Source organism: Brienomyrus brachyistius, chromosome 4, assembly GCF_023856365.1.
Source record: "Brienomyrus brachyistius isolate T26 chromosome 4, BBRACH_0.4, whole genome shotgun sequence".
In the NCBI taxonomy this organism is placed as follows: Eukaryota; Metazoa; Chordata; class Actinopteri; order Osteoglossiformes; family Mormyridae; genus Brienomyrus; species Brienomyrus brachyistius.
Genome location: NC_064536.1, coordinates 36798796 through 36812882, shown reverse-complemented (window position 1 = coordinate 36812882; position 14087 = coordinate 36798796). Strand labels below are relative to the sequence as shown.

The 14087-nt window shown below is 45.7% G+C and overlaps 1 protein-coding gene across 12 annotated transcripts in view; it reads left to right on the top strand.

The window, feature by feature from the left end:
* sh3kbp1 (SH3-domain kinase binding protein 1) overlaps positions 1-12442 on the top strand; it is a 45819-nt gene extending 33377 nt beyond the window's left edge. For 3 of the 12 annotated variants that reach the window (XM_049010010.1, XM_049009999.1, XM_049010003.1), the window contains 15 exons: positions 520-629; positions 1290-1422; positions 1552-1748; positions 2402-2477; positions 2635-2735; positions 2803-2904; positions 2990-3041; positions 3289-3387; positions 3477-3642; positions 6784-6857; positions 7065-7174; positions 8969-9112; positions 9446-9618; positions 9767-9830; positions 11778-12442. In XM_049010010.1, the coding sequence (XP_048865967.1) occupies positions 520-629; positions 1290-1422; positions 1552-1748; positions 2402-2477; positions 2635-2735; positions 2803-2904; positions 2990-3041; positions 3289-3387; positions 3477-3642; positions 6784-6857; positions 7065-7174; positions 8969-9112; positions 9446-9618; positions 9767-9830; positions 11778-11816 (1640 nt within the window). In that variant the 3' untranslated portion in view covers positions 11817-12442. The remainder of the gene's footprint in view (positions 1-519; positions 630-1289; positions 1423-1551; positions 1749-2401; positions 2478-2634; positions 2736-2802; positions 2905-2989; positions 3042-3288; positions 3388-3476; positions 3643-6783; positions 6858-7064; positions 7175-8968; positions 9113-9445; positions 9619-9766; positions 9831-11777) is intronic. The other 9 variants (XM_049010011.1, XM_049010000.1, XM_049010009.1 and 6 more) reach the window with 8 other exon arrangements.
* The last annotated feature ends 1645 nt before the right edge of the window (positions 12443-14087 follow it).

The following is a 14087-nucleotide window of genomic DNA, read 5'->3' as shown; positions in this document are numbered from 1 at the left end:
TAATAAAGTCGTCACTGGAAAATAACACGGGCACACTTTGAGCAGTGGTCTGGTTATTAGTCAGCTTGGACACCATATTAAATAGGAATCTAGGATTATTTTTGTTCATTTCAATTAGCTGAGATAGATACTCTGATTTCGCGGCACTCTTTTGGTTACTTGAATGCCAGATATGAGAGATTTTACAGTTTGGTAGTTTTCAAAAATCCTTCTGGCTCTCCAGACACACATGTCTATAGAGGTGAGAGAGAGGTTTAGGCTCAGCCAGCAGGTGGCGTAACAGGGGCCTTGTAGTGAGAGGATTCATCTGCCACTCGTGTGATTTAAACCAGCATCTTTCCAGGTCACTGGCACTGATCCCTAACCTGCTGATGTGACACCCCCCCCCCCCCCCCATAATACACACTCTGTTATTGTTAAACTGGGGGGGGTATTTACCCTCATTATGACTGCGACACTCCTGTCGGTGGGGTGACCGCCCTGCCAACCCGCCATCTCACCCATCGGCCCTGTTGCCAGCAGGAGACGCCATCCGCAGGAGGAGGTGTAAGGTGGCCTTCAGCTACGCTCCTCAGAATGAGGACGAGCTGGAGCTGAAGATCGGGGATGTCATCGATATTCTGGCCGAGGTGAGCTCACCAATGAAGGTCGTGTGTGCTTTAATAAGAGGGTGTGGTCATGTGACTGTCTGAGGGGTTCGCATGTAAATAAGAGGGTGTGGCCATGTGACTGTGTGGGAGGTGCACGTGTTAATGAGGGTGTGGCCATGTGACTGTCTGAGGGTTGCGCATGTAAATGAGGGTGTGGTCATGTGACTGGGAGGTGCACATGTTAAGAGGGTGTGGCCATGTGTCTGCATGGGAGGGGCGCATCTTAAGAGGGTGTGGCCATGTGACTGTGTGGGAGGTGCGCCTGTTAGGAGGGTGTGGCCATGTGACTGTGTGGGAGGTGCGCTTTTTAATAAGAGGGTGTGGCCGTGTGACTGTGTGGCAGTTGCACAATTTAATAAGAGGGTGTGGCCATGTGACTGTGTGGGAGGTGCGCCTGTTAATAGGAGGGTGTGGCCATGTGACTGTGTGGGAGGTGCGCCTGTTAATAGGAGGGTGTGGCCGTGTGACTGTGTGGCAGTTGCACAATTTAATAAGAGGGTGTGGCCATGTGTCTGTATGGGAGAAGCATGCTTTAATGAGGGCTTGGCCATGCGTGCATTAATGGGGTGTGGCTGTTTGCCTATGTATGAGGTGCATTTATTAATAAGAGGGCGTGGCTGTGTGCCCGTTTGACCGCAGGTGGAGGAGGGCTGGTGGGAAGGCACCCTCCACGGAAAGGTGGGCATGTTCCCCTCTAACTTCACCAAGCTGTTACTGGACGAGGCTGAGGACCCGCCCACTCCCCAGGAGGACAGCCGCAGTGGCCGCACCAGTGAGTCCCACTGCTCTCATGTGTGGATCTGTTCCCCTGCTAACGCCTTACATAAGGGACTAAGGCAGATACGGGGACCAGCCAGATGGACAACGGCTGCACCGAGGTAACGCTCTCTGAACCCGGCAGGCATGAAGGACAGCACGGGCTCAGAGAGCGATGGCGGCGACTCGGGCAGCGTGCGCTCTGACACGGGCAGTGTGGCGTCCGGCAGCGGCGGGATCCAGCCCAAGAAGGTCCGTGGTGTTGGCTTTGGGGACATCTTCAAAGACCAGGCCATCAAGCTGCGGCCACGCTCCATGGATGCCGACAGCGAGCTGGAGAAGGTCAGCAGCCACCATACTCTCACTGCTACCCAGCATCCTGCTGCGATTGAGAGCGATAAGGAGAGATAGAGAGTGACAGGGTGTGACAGTAATGGGGAGTAATAGAGAGTAATAGAGCGGTGAGGTGGGGCAGTGACACGGTGTGATGAGCTGGTGCCGTGACAACAGCCGCCGGCCTCTCCCATCCCTGCCGGATTTACATTGAGATGTAAAGATGCTGCATTTGCATGGCGGGGCGAGCCGAGTCTGTTGGTGGAATGGGAGTAAGAAACATCTCTCCGTTTATCTGTCTCTCTATCCTTCTATCTCTGTCTATCTCTTTGTTTCTCTATACCCTGATCTTTCTGGCTTCTCGCTCTCTATCAGCCCTGTCTTTTTCCCCATTTTACTGCTGTAGACATTGCTCTCGGGTCCCTGCTCTCTGCTGCTGCTTCAGCTCTCTGATAAACACGCTGCCTGCGTTCCTGTGTTCAGTTTAAGGGTGTTTAGGGGCCCAGGAGGCTCAGCAGGTTGCGGAGTTGGGATGTTTTACATGTGGGATCTGTGTGTCCCTGGTGTGTACCTGGTGTGTGTGCCTGGTGTGTGTGCCTGGGCTGCTGACCGCGTGGCACTTCTGGATCTTTATGTGTGTCTGGCTGTCCCCATCCCCACAGCAGGCCGTGAAGAAAGCCCCTCCCCCCGCAGGGGGCCAGGACGCCGTCAAGTCTGATCCTGATGCCAAGGCTAAAGGTTAGCAGTCTTATGCTCTCACATCGGGGGGCCATGCTGGGGTGGGTTTGGAGGGGCGGTGCTGGGTCGGGGGATGCTGGGCTGTGTTTTGATTGGACGGCTGTGTTTTGGGGCCTGGCCTGGTGATGGTGAGCCGCTTCTATCTCCTCCTCCTCCGCAGCAGCAAAGGAGCTCTGCAAAGTGCTGTTTCCATACGAGGCACAGAACGAAGACGAGTTGTCCATCAAGGAGGGCGACATCGTAGCCATCATCACCAAGGTGAGTATCTGGTGAAGTCTCGGGGCTATGCCCTGTGACCCCTGATCTCTGACCCCTGACCCCGCAGGAGTGTGCGGACACTGGCTGGTGGCTCGGCGAGCTGAATGGCAAACAGGGCGTGTTCCCAGACAACTTTGTCAAGCTCTTCATCCCAGAGGTGGAGAAAGAGGTAGGCTGCCCCAGCACCAGGTCTCAGCAGCTCTCTGTCACCCCCTGGAGGCTTCCTGAAGATTAACCTCTCCCTGTCTTCACAGAGGCCTAAGAAACCGCCCCCTCCGGCTGCCCCCTCAGCCAAACAGAATGCAGGTAATAGCCTCTTCTTCCCCCAACATCTCTGTCTCTCTCATCTCTCTCTCACTTCCCTTTCAGTGTTATTCCCAGGAGTCTTGATCGTAAGTGTGTTACCTGATATTTCCCAGGGAAATTAGCCCTGGTGTGTCAGGTGCACACTCGTGTGTTTGCCGCGTGTGTGAGTCAGGGCACTCCGGTGCAGGTTGCCCACGTGCCCTGAGGCTGAAGCCAGTGCTGAACTTTCACCTCTCTGTGTCCTCAGAAACCAGGAAGCCAGACAGCAAACCAGATGGCAAAACAGATATGAAGAAGGTCCCCCCCGAGCGACCCGAGTGCCTGCCCCAGAGGGGGGAGGACAGAGGTAGGCATTGGTCCACTCTGTCCTGCTCTGTCCCTCTTCTGGTGGTACAGGCCCCAGTGACATACTCCCTTCCTGTGTGCATGTGCCAGGTGACGAGGTGAAGGTGGTGGAAATCCCGAAGCCGGCCCTCCCTGGGATCCCCCCAAAGAAGCCCCTGCCCCCCAAGGCCACCAACTCGCTGGGACGTCCCCCTCCCGCCTCCTCCGGGCCGAGGAGGCCAGAGCGACCTGAGAGGCCAGCTGTGCCCAGCACCCAGTGAGAGAGCGAGAGCGGGACAAACAGATAGTCATAGAGAGAGAGTCACAGTCAGAGAGAGAGAGTCACAGACAGACAGAAAGACGGGGCTAGAGAGTCACAGTCAGAGAGTGTGTCGCATTCAGAGAGAGCGAGTCAGAGGGAGTCATAGTCAGAGAGAAAAAGAGAGTCACAGGCAGACAGTCTCAGACAGGGAGACAGTCAGAGAGAGAGAGTCACAGACAGAGAGTGAGACAAAGAGTGTGAGAGACAGAGAGCATCACAGACCTAAAGATACAGGGAGAGACAGAGGGTGCTTTTCCAACGTACCAGGTACCGTACTTTTGGTATTTCAAGCAGTTTGTTTTCCACTGATGTAAAAATTGGTATCAGCGCCAAATGACATCACAACGTGAGGAGGGTATTTTGTATTGAATTCGAAAAATGGCTGTAGTATATTACAGGGCAGGATGATGTGCGATATTAATACCAACATCACATGTTATGCACATGCAGTTATGACATCATAAGGACCCTGAGAGCTCGTTTCAGATCAGGCTTTTTCATACCAGTATGGAAATTATAGTGTGTGTGTGTGTGTGGGGGGGGTAATGTTTCTCTAACATTTTTACTTTTTCTGCAGAAACAAAGCTTAGCAAGCATTGCAATGTTAATGATTGTTCCTTATCAACAGTATCTAGTACAGTGGTACCTCGGTACTCAAACTCATTAGAACTCGAATTTCTTAAAAGTCGAATCAACCAGTTCGAAAAAAATTTACCTAGAACTCGATATGAATCTCAGTCAAACCGTGAACACCGACCTAAGATAACTTGTACGCACGGGGAAATGAGTCATGCGGCACGTGTCTCATCGGAAACAAAGGGTAGCGCTTCAGTCTCAGCCTCACATTCGCTGTAATAGCATCGTTTCTTGGTGATAGTGCTTTTTTTATTGAAAATATCAGGTAATACACTGTACCTCACTCACCAAAAAGTTACGCAATAGTTGTACAAATGTTACAATCTAAAAGTTTGTGGTTTACGAACAAATTAACGAATACAGAGTAATAATAAAAATAAACAAATTACCCACATGGGTTTGAGAGAAATTTATTTTGGCCCCCTTTTTGCTTTCTAAATATCCCAGTATTTAGTACAACAAAATAACATGCCGATATTTGAATTTTTTTTCAATATCGTGCAGCTCTAGTACAGTGCCTTGAAAAGGTATTCATACCCTTTAAACTTTTCCACATTTTGTCACGGTACAACCACAAACTTCAATGTACTTTATTGGGATTTTATGTGATAGATTAACACAAAGTAGCACTTAATTGTGAAGTGGACAGGAACTGATACATGGTTTTCAACATTTTTTTTATAAATAAAAATCTGAAAAGTATAGCGTACATTTGCATTCCGCCCCCTGTACTCTGATACCCCTAAATAAAATCCAGTGCAACCAATTGCCTTCAGAAGTCGCCCAATTAGTAAATAGAGTCTGTGTGTAATTTATTCTCAGTATAAATGCAACTGTTCTGTGAAAGACTGAATTTATTGACAATTTCAAAATACAGTGCAGCTATTTTAAATGCTTTTCAAATTACAGTACTGTACTAATTAAATTACTGAACTGTTTATAATTCAAATACACTATAATAAAGTACAGTACTGTACATAAATATTAAATTTATTTCAGTTTTATTAATACAGCGCATTTTCACAACATAATATTGTCTCAACGTGCTTATTGTAGTTTTGGTGCTGTATCTCAGTTTTCCTTTTTTGGAGGTTTTGGCAGAGCTTGTTGATTCATATAAGCAGTTGATCAGTATAACTGTGATCACTATAAGTCGTTTCCACCGTGCTTTTTGTTTCTTGTCATGTCATCCAGATCTGCTCCCGGTTCTCACACCCAGATCACAAATAAAGCTTGGATCTCTTTCTTTGTCCCTGCATTATTATTACTTAGTTATTATTTTTACTTAGTTTATTATTGTTTTCTGAGATTGTGACTTTTTTCAAGACAGCAGTATTATTGTGTTTAGACCAGGACCTGGTGCAGTGGAAAAGCATCCAGAGTCTCACTGGGCCCTTTTCCACCGCACCAAGTACCGTACTTTTGGTACTTTTCCTTTTCCATTAATTTCTAGTCATGTTCCAGTACCTAAAGTCCCAAATCAACTGAGGTACTGTTTTGCTACTTCGGAACTTTGGGGTGGGACTTGTAAGCACTTTCTTTGTGAATTAGTTGTGCAAGTAGCCTGTCTCTGAAACAATACAATTGCAGTGTTGAAAAAAGTTACCAACTCAGAAAACAATGATAAACTAAGTAAAAAATAATACAGTGTGATCTGGCCAAGAGTACACATGCAACAAAAAGATCCGGATAGCATAACAGGAAATTTAAACAAAAGCATTTTGTTTAATATACTAGGACAGCGTTGTATTAGAAAATTTCTAAATATAGCAATATGATTATTGCTATAAATATTGTAAATATTGGGATATTTATAAAGCAAAATGGATTTTAACATAAATCCTTAATCCATAAGTGTAGGAGTGATTACAACAGCCACGATAATATGATTATGATTTTCTCGGGGACGTGTGCTGCACCCATACAAAAGCAGTGGTGGTAAACTTTAAACTGGTTTTTTAAACGTATAATACATTATTCATTTTATAAATTATCATTAAAATTGCAAAGCTAGCTAAGGTTTTTTCCTTTGACAGAGTAAAAATGTTTTAGCTGTATGAAGGTATGAAAAAGCCTGATCTTAAGCATGCAACGTTAGTTTTAATATTACACATTGTCCAACCCTATAATGTACTACAGCCATTTTTCAAATTCAGTACAAAATACCCTGCTTTGCATTGTGATGTCATTCCCACATCAGTGGAAAAACCAACACCTAACTAAACTACTTTCTCGAAGCACCAAAAGAACGGTATCTGGTGTGGTGGAAAAGTACCCACAGATGAGTGTCAAAGACAGACACAGAGTCACAGACACAGTCAGTCAGACATATAGTCAGAGTCACAGACACACAGTTAAACACACATGTACGAAAACACATCTGAACACACTACATTACACGCCCACGCTGTGGTCTCCTGCACACTCGGCACCCTGCCTGACCTCTGACCTCCCTTGCAGAAGCGACAGCTCCAAATCAGAGGGTGGGACCCCAGCATCAGATCGGGGGTCCTCAGACAGGTCTACTGACATAGGTGAGCTGTCTGTGGGCTGCCTGACATTTCTGGGGCTGACACAATGTGGCTGGGGGGTGTTGTCAGGATGTACTGAATCTCTATGCCTTACAGATCAATTCAGAAAAAACTAAAGGTCTTTGGAAAGATGGCTGTTCCTCTCTCTCCCACTCTCTGTTCTCCCACCCTGTCCCTGGTCCAAACTGGTACCGTGGTTGCACCCTGAAGATGTGGAAGACCTTGACTCCATAGTGTCATCCACGGAGCGGCTGAACCACCCGACCGCGTCTCGACCACGCATGATAGACCGTCGTCCGCGCTCACAGATCTTCACCTCTGTGAGTAGGCCTGACCAGTAGGGGGCACTGTAATTCAGTCCAGGGTTGTCATTCATGAAAACTAATGAAATGACGAATACAAAATGGGAAGAAATATTTTCATTAACAGAAATAAAAACAAGGCTTCGCGAAAAAATAACTACACTACTGTTCAGTAGTTTGGGGTCACTTCGAAATGTCCTTGTTTTCCATGAAAACATACATGAAATGAGTTTGAGTAGGAAATATAGCTAAATAAATAGGAAATAGTCAATGACAGATGTCGTCAAGCACTCCTCCAGCATATTTGCATTTGATCTACGTTCTTTGTGATCCAAACACCTCAAACTTAGACTCGTCTATCCATAGCCCTTTTTCCCAGTCTTCCTCTGTCCAGTGTCTGTGTTCATTTGCCGATCTCAGCCTTTTCTTTTTATTGGCCATTCTGAGATTCTGTGGCTTTTTCTTTGCAATTCTGCCCAGAACAGCAGCATCCCGCAGTTGCCTCTTCTCCGTGGACGTTGAGATCGGTCTTTTGCGGGTCCTGTTTAATGAAACTGCCAGTTGAAGATCTACAGTATGAGGCGTCTGTTTCTCAAACTACACACTCTAATATATTTATCTCCTCACTCATTTGTACACCGGGGCCTCCCTCTCCTCTTTCTGTTATGGTTAGATCTGGTTTGCACTGCTCTGTGAAGGGAGTAATACACAGCGTTGTACCAGGCCTTCAGTTTCCTGGCAGTTTCTCATATGGAAAAGCCTTCATTTCTCAGAACAAGAACAGACTGACGAGTATCATTAGAAATTTCTTTGTTCCTGAACGTTTTGAGCTAATCAAACCTACAATCGCTGGTGCTCCAGATACTCAACTAGTCCAAAGAAGCCCAGTTTTATTGCTTCATTAATCAACACAACAATTTTCATCTTTGCTAACATAATTGATCAATTAACCTTTTAAATGATAAACTTGCATTAGCAAACACTTCATTCCATTGGAACACAGGACTAATTATTGCTGATAATGGGCCTCTACACCTATGTAGATATTCCATTAAAAAAAGTTGTTTCCAGCTATGATAGTCATATACAGCATTACCAGTGTCTACACAGTTTTTGTGATCAATCTGATGTCATCTTAATGGACAAAAAAAACGTTTTTTTTCCAAAAGCAGGGAAATTACTCAGTGACCCCAGACTTTTGAATGGTAGTGTAAATGAAACTGTAGTGTATTTATACAGAACAAATTAAAATAAACTAAAATTACAGAGAAAATGTCTTCAGTTTTAATTTTTGTCAATTATTTTATACATAACTCTAGGTGGATGATTTCTTTTATTGTTTAGCTGTGCCAGTTTTACGTGTGCAACTGTATGGAGCCCCAGAAAAAATCAATTGGTTTGGGAAAAAAGATGCAAGACCTTTGCGAGACCTTTCAGTACCTTTCTTCGTCCTGTGTGCGTTTGAAGTAGAAAAGATAGAATTAATGGACTAATTAGTATAAGCCATATACTTGTTATTATACATATATATACTTATTATACGTAAAGGTACTATTTTTACCTTTACGTATAATAAGTATATATATGTATAATCAAATCTGAACTAAAACTAAGCATTTTCAATAAAATTAAACTGAACTAAATTAACCTCACTTTAAAAACTAATAAAAACTGAAACTGAAAACAAAAAGTGAAAATAAAACAGAATTAAAAGCTATTGAAAACTGCAAAACTATTATAGCCTTGATTCAGTCTCAGGATGTGCCTGTCATCCGATCCGTCATCGCTCCCTCCATTCTCTCCCTCCCCCAGTCCTCCCTCTCCAGCCCAGACCTCCAAGACTCCCTGGTGCTAGATGATGAGAAGCCGGAAAAGGAGAAGGAGGGGCAGGATTCCCCCTCCTCCAAAGCTCTCGATGCCACCAGGAAGGTGCCCAAAACTGCCCCAGTCCTACCAGTAAGCTGCCCCACTAGGCCCCCTCTGCCATTGCTACCACTTTATAATGCCCCATTACTTCTATAGAGATTGCTTTCAGTAACATGCTGGTCTTGGCACTGCCAGGTGGGGGTCCCAATGTGACACTAGTACTTTTTTTTTGGGGGGGGGGGGTCCAACAAGCCTCAAACAGCTCTCTGAACTACAGTTTGAGGTTCAGGTTAAAAACATGTTATTGACCCAAATGACAGTATGGACTGTCACGGCCCACGGTGTCCATGTCACATGAGCGTTACATGTATGTCCGGTCATCATGATGACCAGCCCGTGTGTGTGGGGGGGGTTCATTTTCAGACCAGTGACAAGTCAGCCTTGCCCCCCAAGCCTGTCATCCCCTCCTTGTCCTCCGGCACCACTCCTCCTGCATCGGCATCGGGGGGCTCCTCTGACCCCCCCAGCCTGGAAGAGCTCAAGGCTCAGCTCAGGGACCTGCAGGCCGCCGTAGAGATGATGAAGCTGCAGCACAAGTATGGAGGGTGGGGGGGTGGATGCGGAGAGGGTGGATGGGGGGGGTTGCTAGTGGTCCGTCTGCTGTGTATGCATTGTTACTGAGGTTTTCCAGATACTCCCGTGATAATAAATTATATTTGCTGCCCCCCACCCTCCCCCATGCAGGAAAGAAATTAAGCAGCTGACGGGGGAGCTGGATGAGGAAAGAAAGAGCCGCCTCACTCTACAGGTGAGTTGGGGGGGGGGGGGGGGGGGGCGACTGGGAGGGCAGCTCAGATCACGCTAGCACTGGGTTTTGCCAATTAGTCCGTGATATAATTCCCTATGGAAAGCCATTTGAGTATTCAGTATCCTTGATATCAATGTCAGTTTCTTCCGGCTAGTTCAGTCTTTGTCGGCACTAGTTGGACATTTCTTCACACTATTTGGCTATTTTGTTATATTAGTTAAAAATAAACTAACACTTATTAGTCAGTCTTTTTCAGCAAGTACTTAACTAGCGACCTATAAGTTCCCAAGATACTTAACTGGTGAGCTAAAATGCTCACAAGGCCATCATGCACAGTAATTAACTAGTTTCAGCCTCTTTTGACCTTACTAGTTAGCTAGTGAGGCTCAAAATGTGTACTAGCTGAACTAGTGAAAACCAAAATGTTCACTATTTAACTAGTAAAAGCCCCATTGACCTTACTAGTTAACTAGCGATGCTGAAAATGTGTACTAGCTGAACTAGTGAAAGCCAAAATGCTCATTAGTTAAACTAAATGCTAATCAGAAGGAAGGAAAAAGTGCATAAATTGAATCTATTGGCTCTCCAGCAAGAATCCCACCCAACGAAAATGTAACCCTATAAAGCATGATGAGGTTTTACTAGGGCTGAAGAACTTTGGGAAAATTTCTCAATTTTTCTGACAGATACCGCAAATCTGATTTGATTTGCGATCAAGCATCAGTTCAGTATTTAGTGTTTAATGAATTTACAACATGTTTATTCATTTCCCATTCTAAAATATCCTAACTTCACTATATAGATCAGTCCCTCCAGGATTTCATATTTTTTTGTGATTTTTGTGATCAGAATGTCTATTTCTATTTTTTTCCCTTGGTAAACTTCATCCAAGGTCTACATAAACCTAATGAGACACAAAATGAGTTAGAAAATAACAAACCAACAGGCAGATAGATTAATTGAACATTAAATGAACATTTTTTTTTTTTCTGTTCTACAGTCTTGATGTAATAACCTCAATAAATTAAAATATTTGTGAACACAAGCCCACACGTTCATTGCCCACATCTCTCCACAAATGTTCAAAACAAGTCACTTAAATTCTTAAACTCCTAAAAATAATGGCCGTGTCAGTCCTGCATGTAGGACTCCTACTTTCTTTGACTTAAGAACAGACCTTGACTTAGAGACTCAGGCTTTCTGGATTGAGTTTGCAGATCCAATCATCTGCAGTGTTTTTATTGTGTTCACCCTTCTTAAAGTTTGACCTCTCTTGCATAACTTGTTATTTTTGCATGGAATTCAGTCTCTTTCACCCAGTACTATTTCTCGTGTCTGTATTCCCGTTTCCTCTCGCAATTTTCGCTCAGCTTTTGGCCATTTCAGTGCCTCATAGTTGAACAGAAATAATGAAACAGCAATGAAGCAGAGCTGTTTTTATCTTTACTTGCACAAATGCATTTTCATGCTTAATTCTGCATGGATAGTAAGCAAGGAGCTGCCAGCTAACAACAGTAAAACCTGATTAGGCTTTATGGGGTTACATTTTCGCTGGGTGGGATTCTTGTTGGAGAACCAATAGATTCAATTTATACTTTTATAAGTTTTACTGGTAGACATTTTGAGCCTCACTAGGTAACTAGTAAAATCAAAAGAAGCTTTAACTCATTAACATTTTGGCCTTTGATGAAAACTTGTGACAGGCTGAATCGTGACGTTTAAGTTCATTGCAGTACTGATGCATTTCTAGATCACAGCCCCCTTAATTACAGATTAGCAAGGTACAATTAGCCAGCGTGGCTAACGTTTTAAAGTGGGAGGTGATTGGGGGCTGTGGAAGCTCTGAAAACGATGTCATGTCATTCTCGGGGGGGTAAATGTCTGGGTCTTGAACCCGACCCCTTGACAGCTGCCGGCTTCAGCCGCCTCACTATGTGTGTGTTTCAGATGGAGGTGGAAAGCATCAAGAAAGCCCTCTGCAAGTAAGGGAGGGTGGGGGGGACACAACCCACCCGGCCCCACGGGTCACAGACTTGAAGACACACGACAGCCAAAACCTTCTGTGCCAAAAAACAAACAAACAAAGAAATCATGGATAAGTCCTGCCCCCCTTACTGTTCTAATAGCTTCCTTTGTTTTTCTTCTGTTTTACACTCTGCCTGGGGAAATGTGGGGTGTCTGAGGGGACAGGGCCAGACCACCCAGGCACCACATGGGTTCCGGGTGCTGAGCCTCACTGGTACTGTTCCCCATCAGATGAAAGCAGCTGTTTCCCACTGGACTACGGTCCCACTGCATCTTTCCCTGCGCCTGGGGTCTCCTGCTCGTCTAATTTCTGTGCAGGGGTGGGGGGGCGTGGAGGGACTTGATACACACCTAGCCCCGCACGCGATCTCCATGGCGACCGTACACCGAGGCCTTCTTGGTTTTCACCGTCCTTTGCTTTGGTCCTTATGGTGATGACAAGGTTTCATTTGCAAACTTAGTTATTTCTTGCAGAAATCTATTATATAAATATATATAATTATATATACTTTTGTATTTTGATGTACTAAAAATGCAGTTATGTGTGGAAAATTTTATTAAAAAAACACACTAATTGTTTTTTTCTTATTTATTTCTTCTTGTAGCAGTTGTTTCTGTGGTCATGTGTTGTATGTTTACCCTGACAGCAGTCCAGCTGCTTTATCAAGTTTCTGCCACCAGGTGTCACCCTAGAGCCATCTTTGCAGTCTCAGAGCTCTCCTAGAACTGGCACTCAGACACAGTTCACTCAGACATAACTTGTGAATGGTCAGGAGGTCAGTGGGACGTAACAAGACAACACCGGTAGACGTTTACCCACAAAACAGCAGCTGTGCATGCCAAACAAACATTTAGTCATGTGACCATGTTAACATTTCTGGTACTAGTAACATTCTTGGCCTCTGGTTTACAGTTGAAAAAAGGTGTTGCTTCATATCCAGTTGTGCAAAACTTCTGTAGCCAATGAGAATTGTGCCTTACGCTCGGGGCCCCTAGAGCAAATTCCCAACGTTGTTTGCACAGTTGTGCATCATAACTTGCGCTTGAGCAGACATGCAGCCGCATGCAGCGAATTTGCCTGCATATTATGATTGGGAGTTTAACCTGGATTAAATCACAGGGCCAGGCCTGTGCACATCCCTGCTGAAGCACACACACACACACACACACACACACACACACACACACACACACACACACACAACACCAAAGCGTCTGCTTCAAAGAGCAGCACTCATTCTCGTCTGGACGATCCACAGCCTGGGATTGAGCAAGAATGGCAGGATTAGTGGGGGATGGGATTTGCGAGGCCCGGACCGGGAGAAGGTAAATGGTGCAGAAAATAAACATGTAAGATGCAGGGGGGGGGAACAATGGACCCAGCAAAGATGGGGACTGAATGGGACTAGGGGGATAAAGACACATTTGAACACTCCTATTTGTATACTCTGCCAAGAGTCAGAGTGAAGTGAACAAATCAACATGAAGAGCCCCTGTACCCACAGCTTGAGCATGTCTCCAAGATGGTTGGGGGGAGGGGCACCCCTTCACCTGAACCAGCAAACACACAGCAACTTAACAGCCCGGCATCCTGGCCCTATCAGGAACAGGCAATTGCCCTTTACTGTGTTTGTTGTGGGTGAGGGTGCCCACAGAGACACAGGCTCGTCCTGCATGACCAGCCACGTGCCCTGGTCACTGTGGAGATGACAGGGTGATGTCATTTATCTAGAGTACCACAAGTACCCGGCACGATGCCACAGGGCGCTGGAAGGGCACGGGCACACCTGGCATCGCCGATCACGCGGCACACTGACCGACCCCCAACCAGTCTGACAGCAAACCTGCAGACGTCAACCAGTCAGCTGCCGGCCGGGAAAAGGCGTAGGCATCGCATGGACCGCAGCGGGGGCAGCACCTTTGGACGTCACTGGCACAGGCGCGGGGACACCGGGACCTCAGCCCTACACACCTCCGTCCCCATTAGAGTGCGTCTGTGTCTCGCCAGGGTTCGCAGCAGTAAAGACGAGAAATGAAACGTAATTTTATATAGAAACATCAACACGCGCATTGAACGTGCTGACGCGGCTCTGTTGATTTACCAAATCACGATCCGCTTCGTTTCATGCTTATCTAAATACAGTAGCCAGGCTTATTTGCTTTTAAAATGCACTCCCAGGGAGGTGCTGTAGACGCTCCAGTCTTGTGTTAATAGTTCAGTCTCAATGTAAA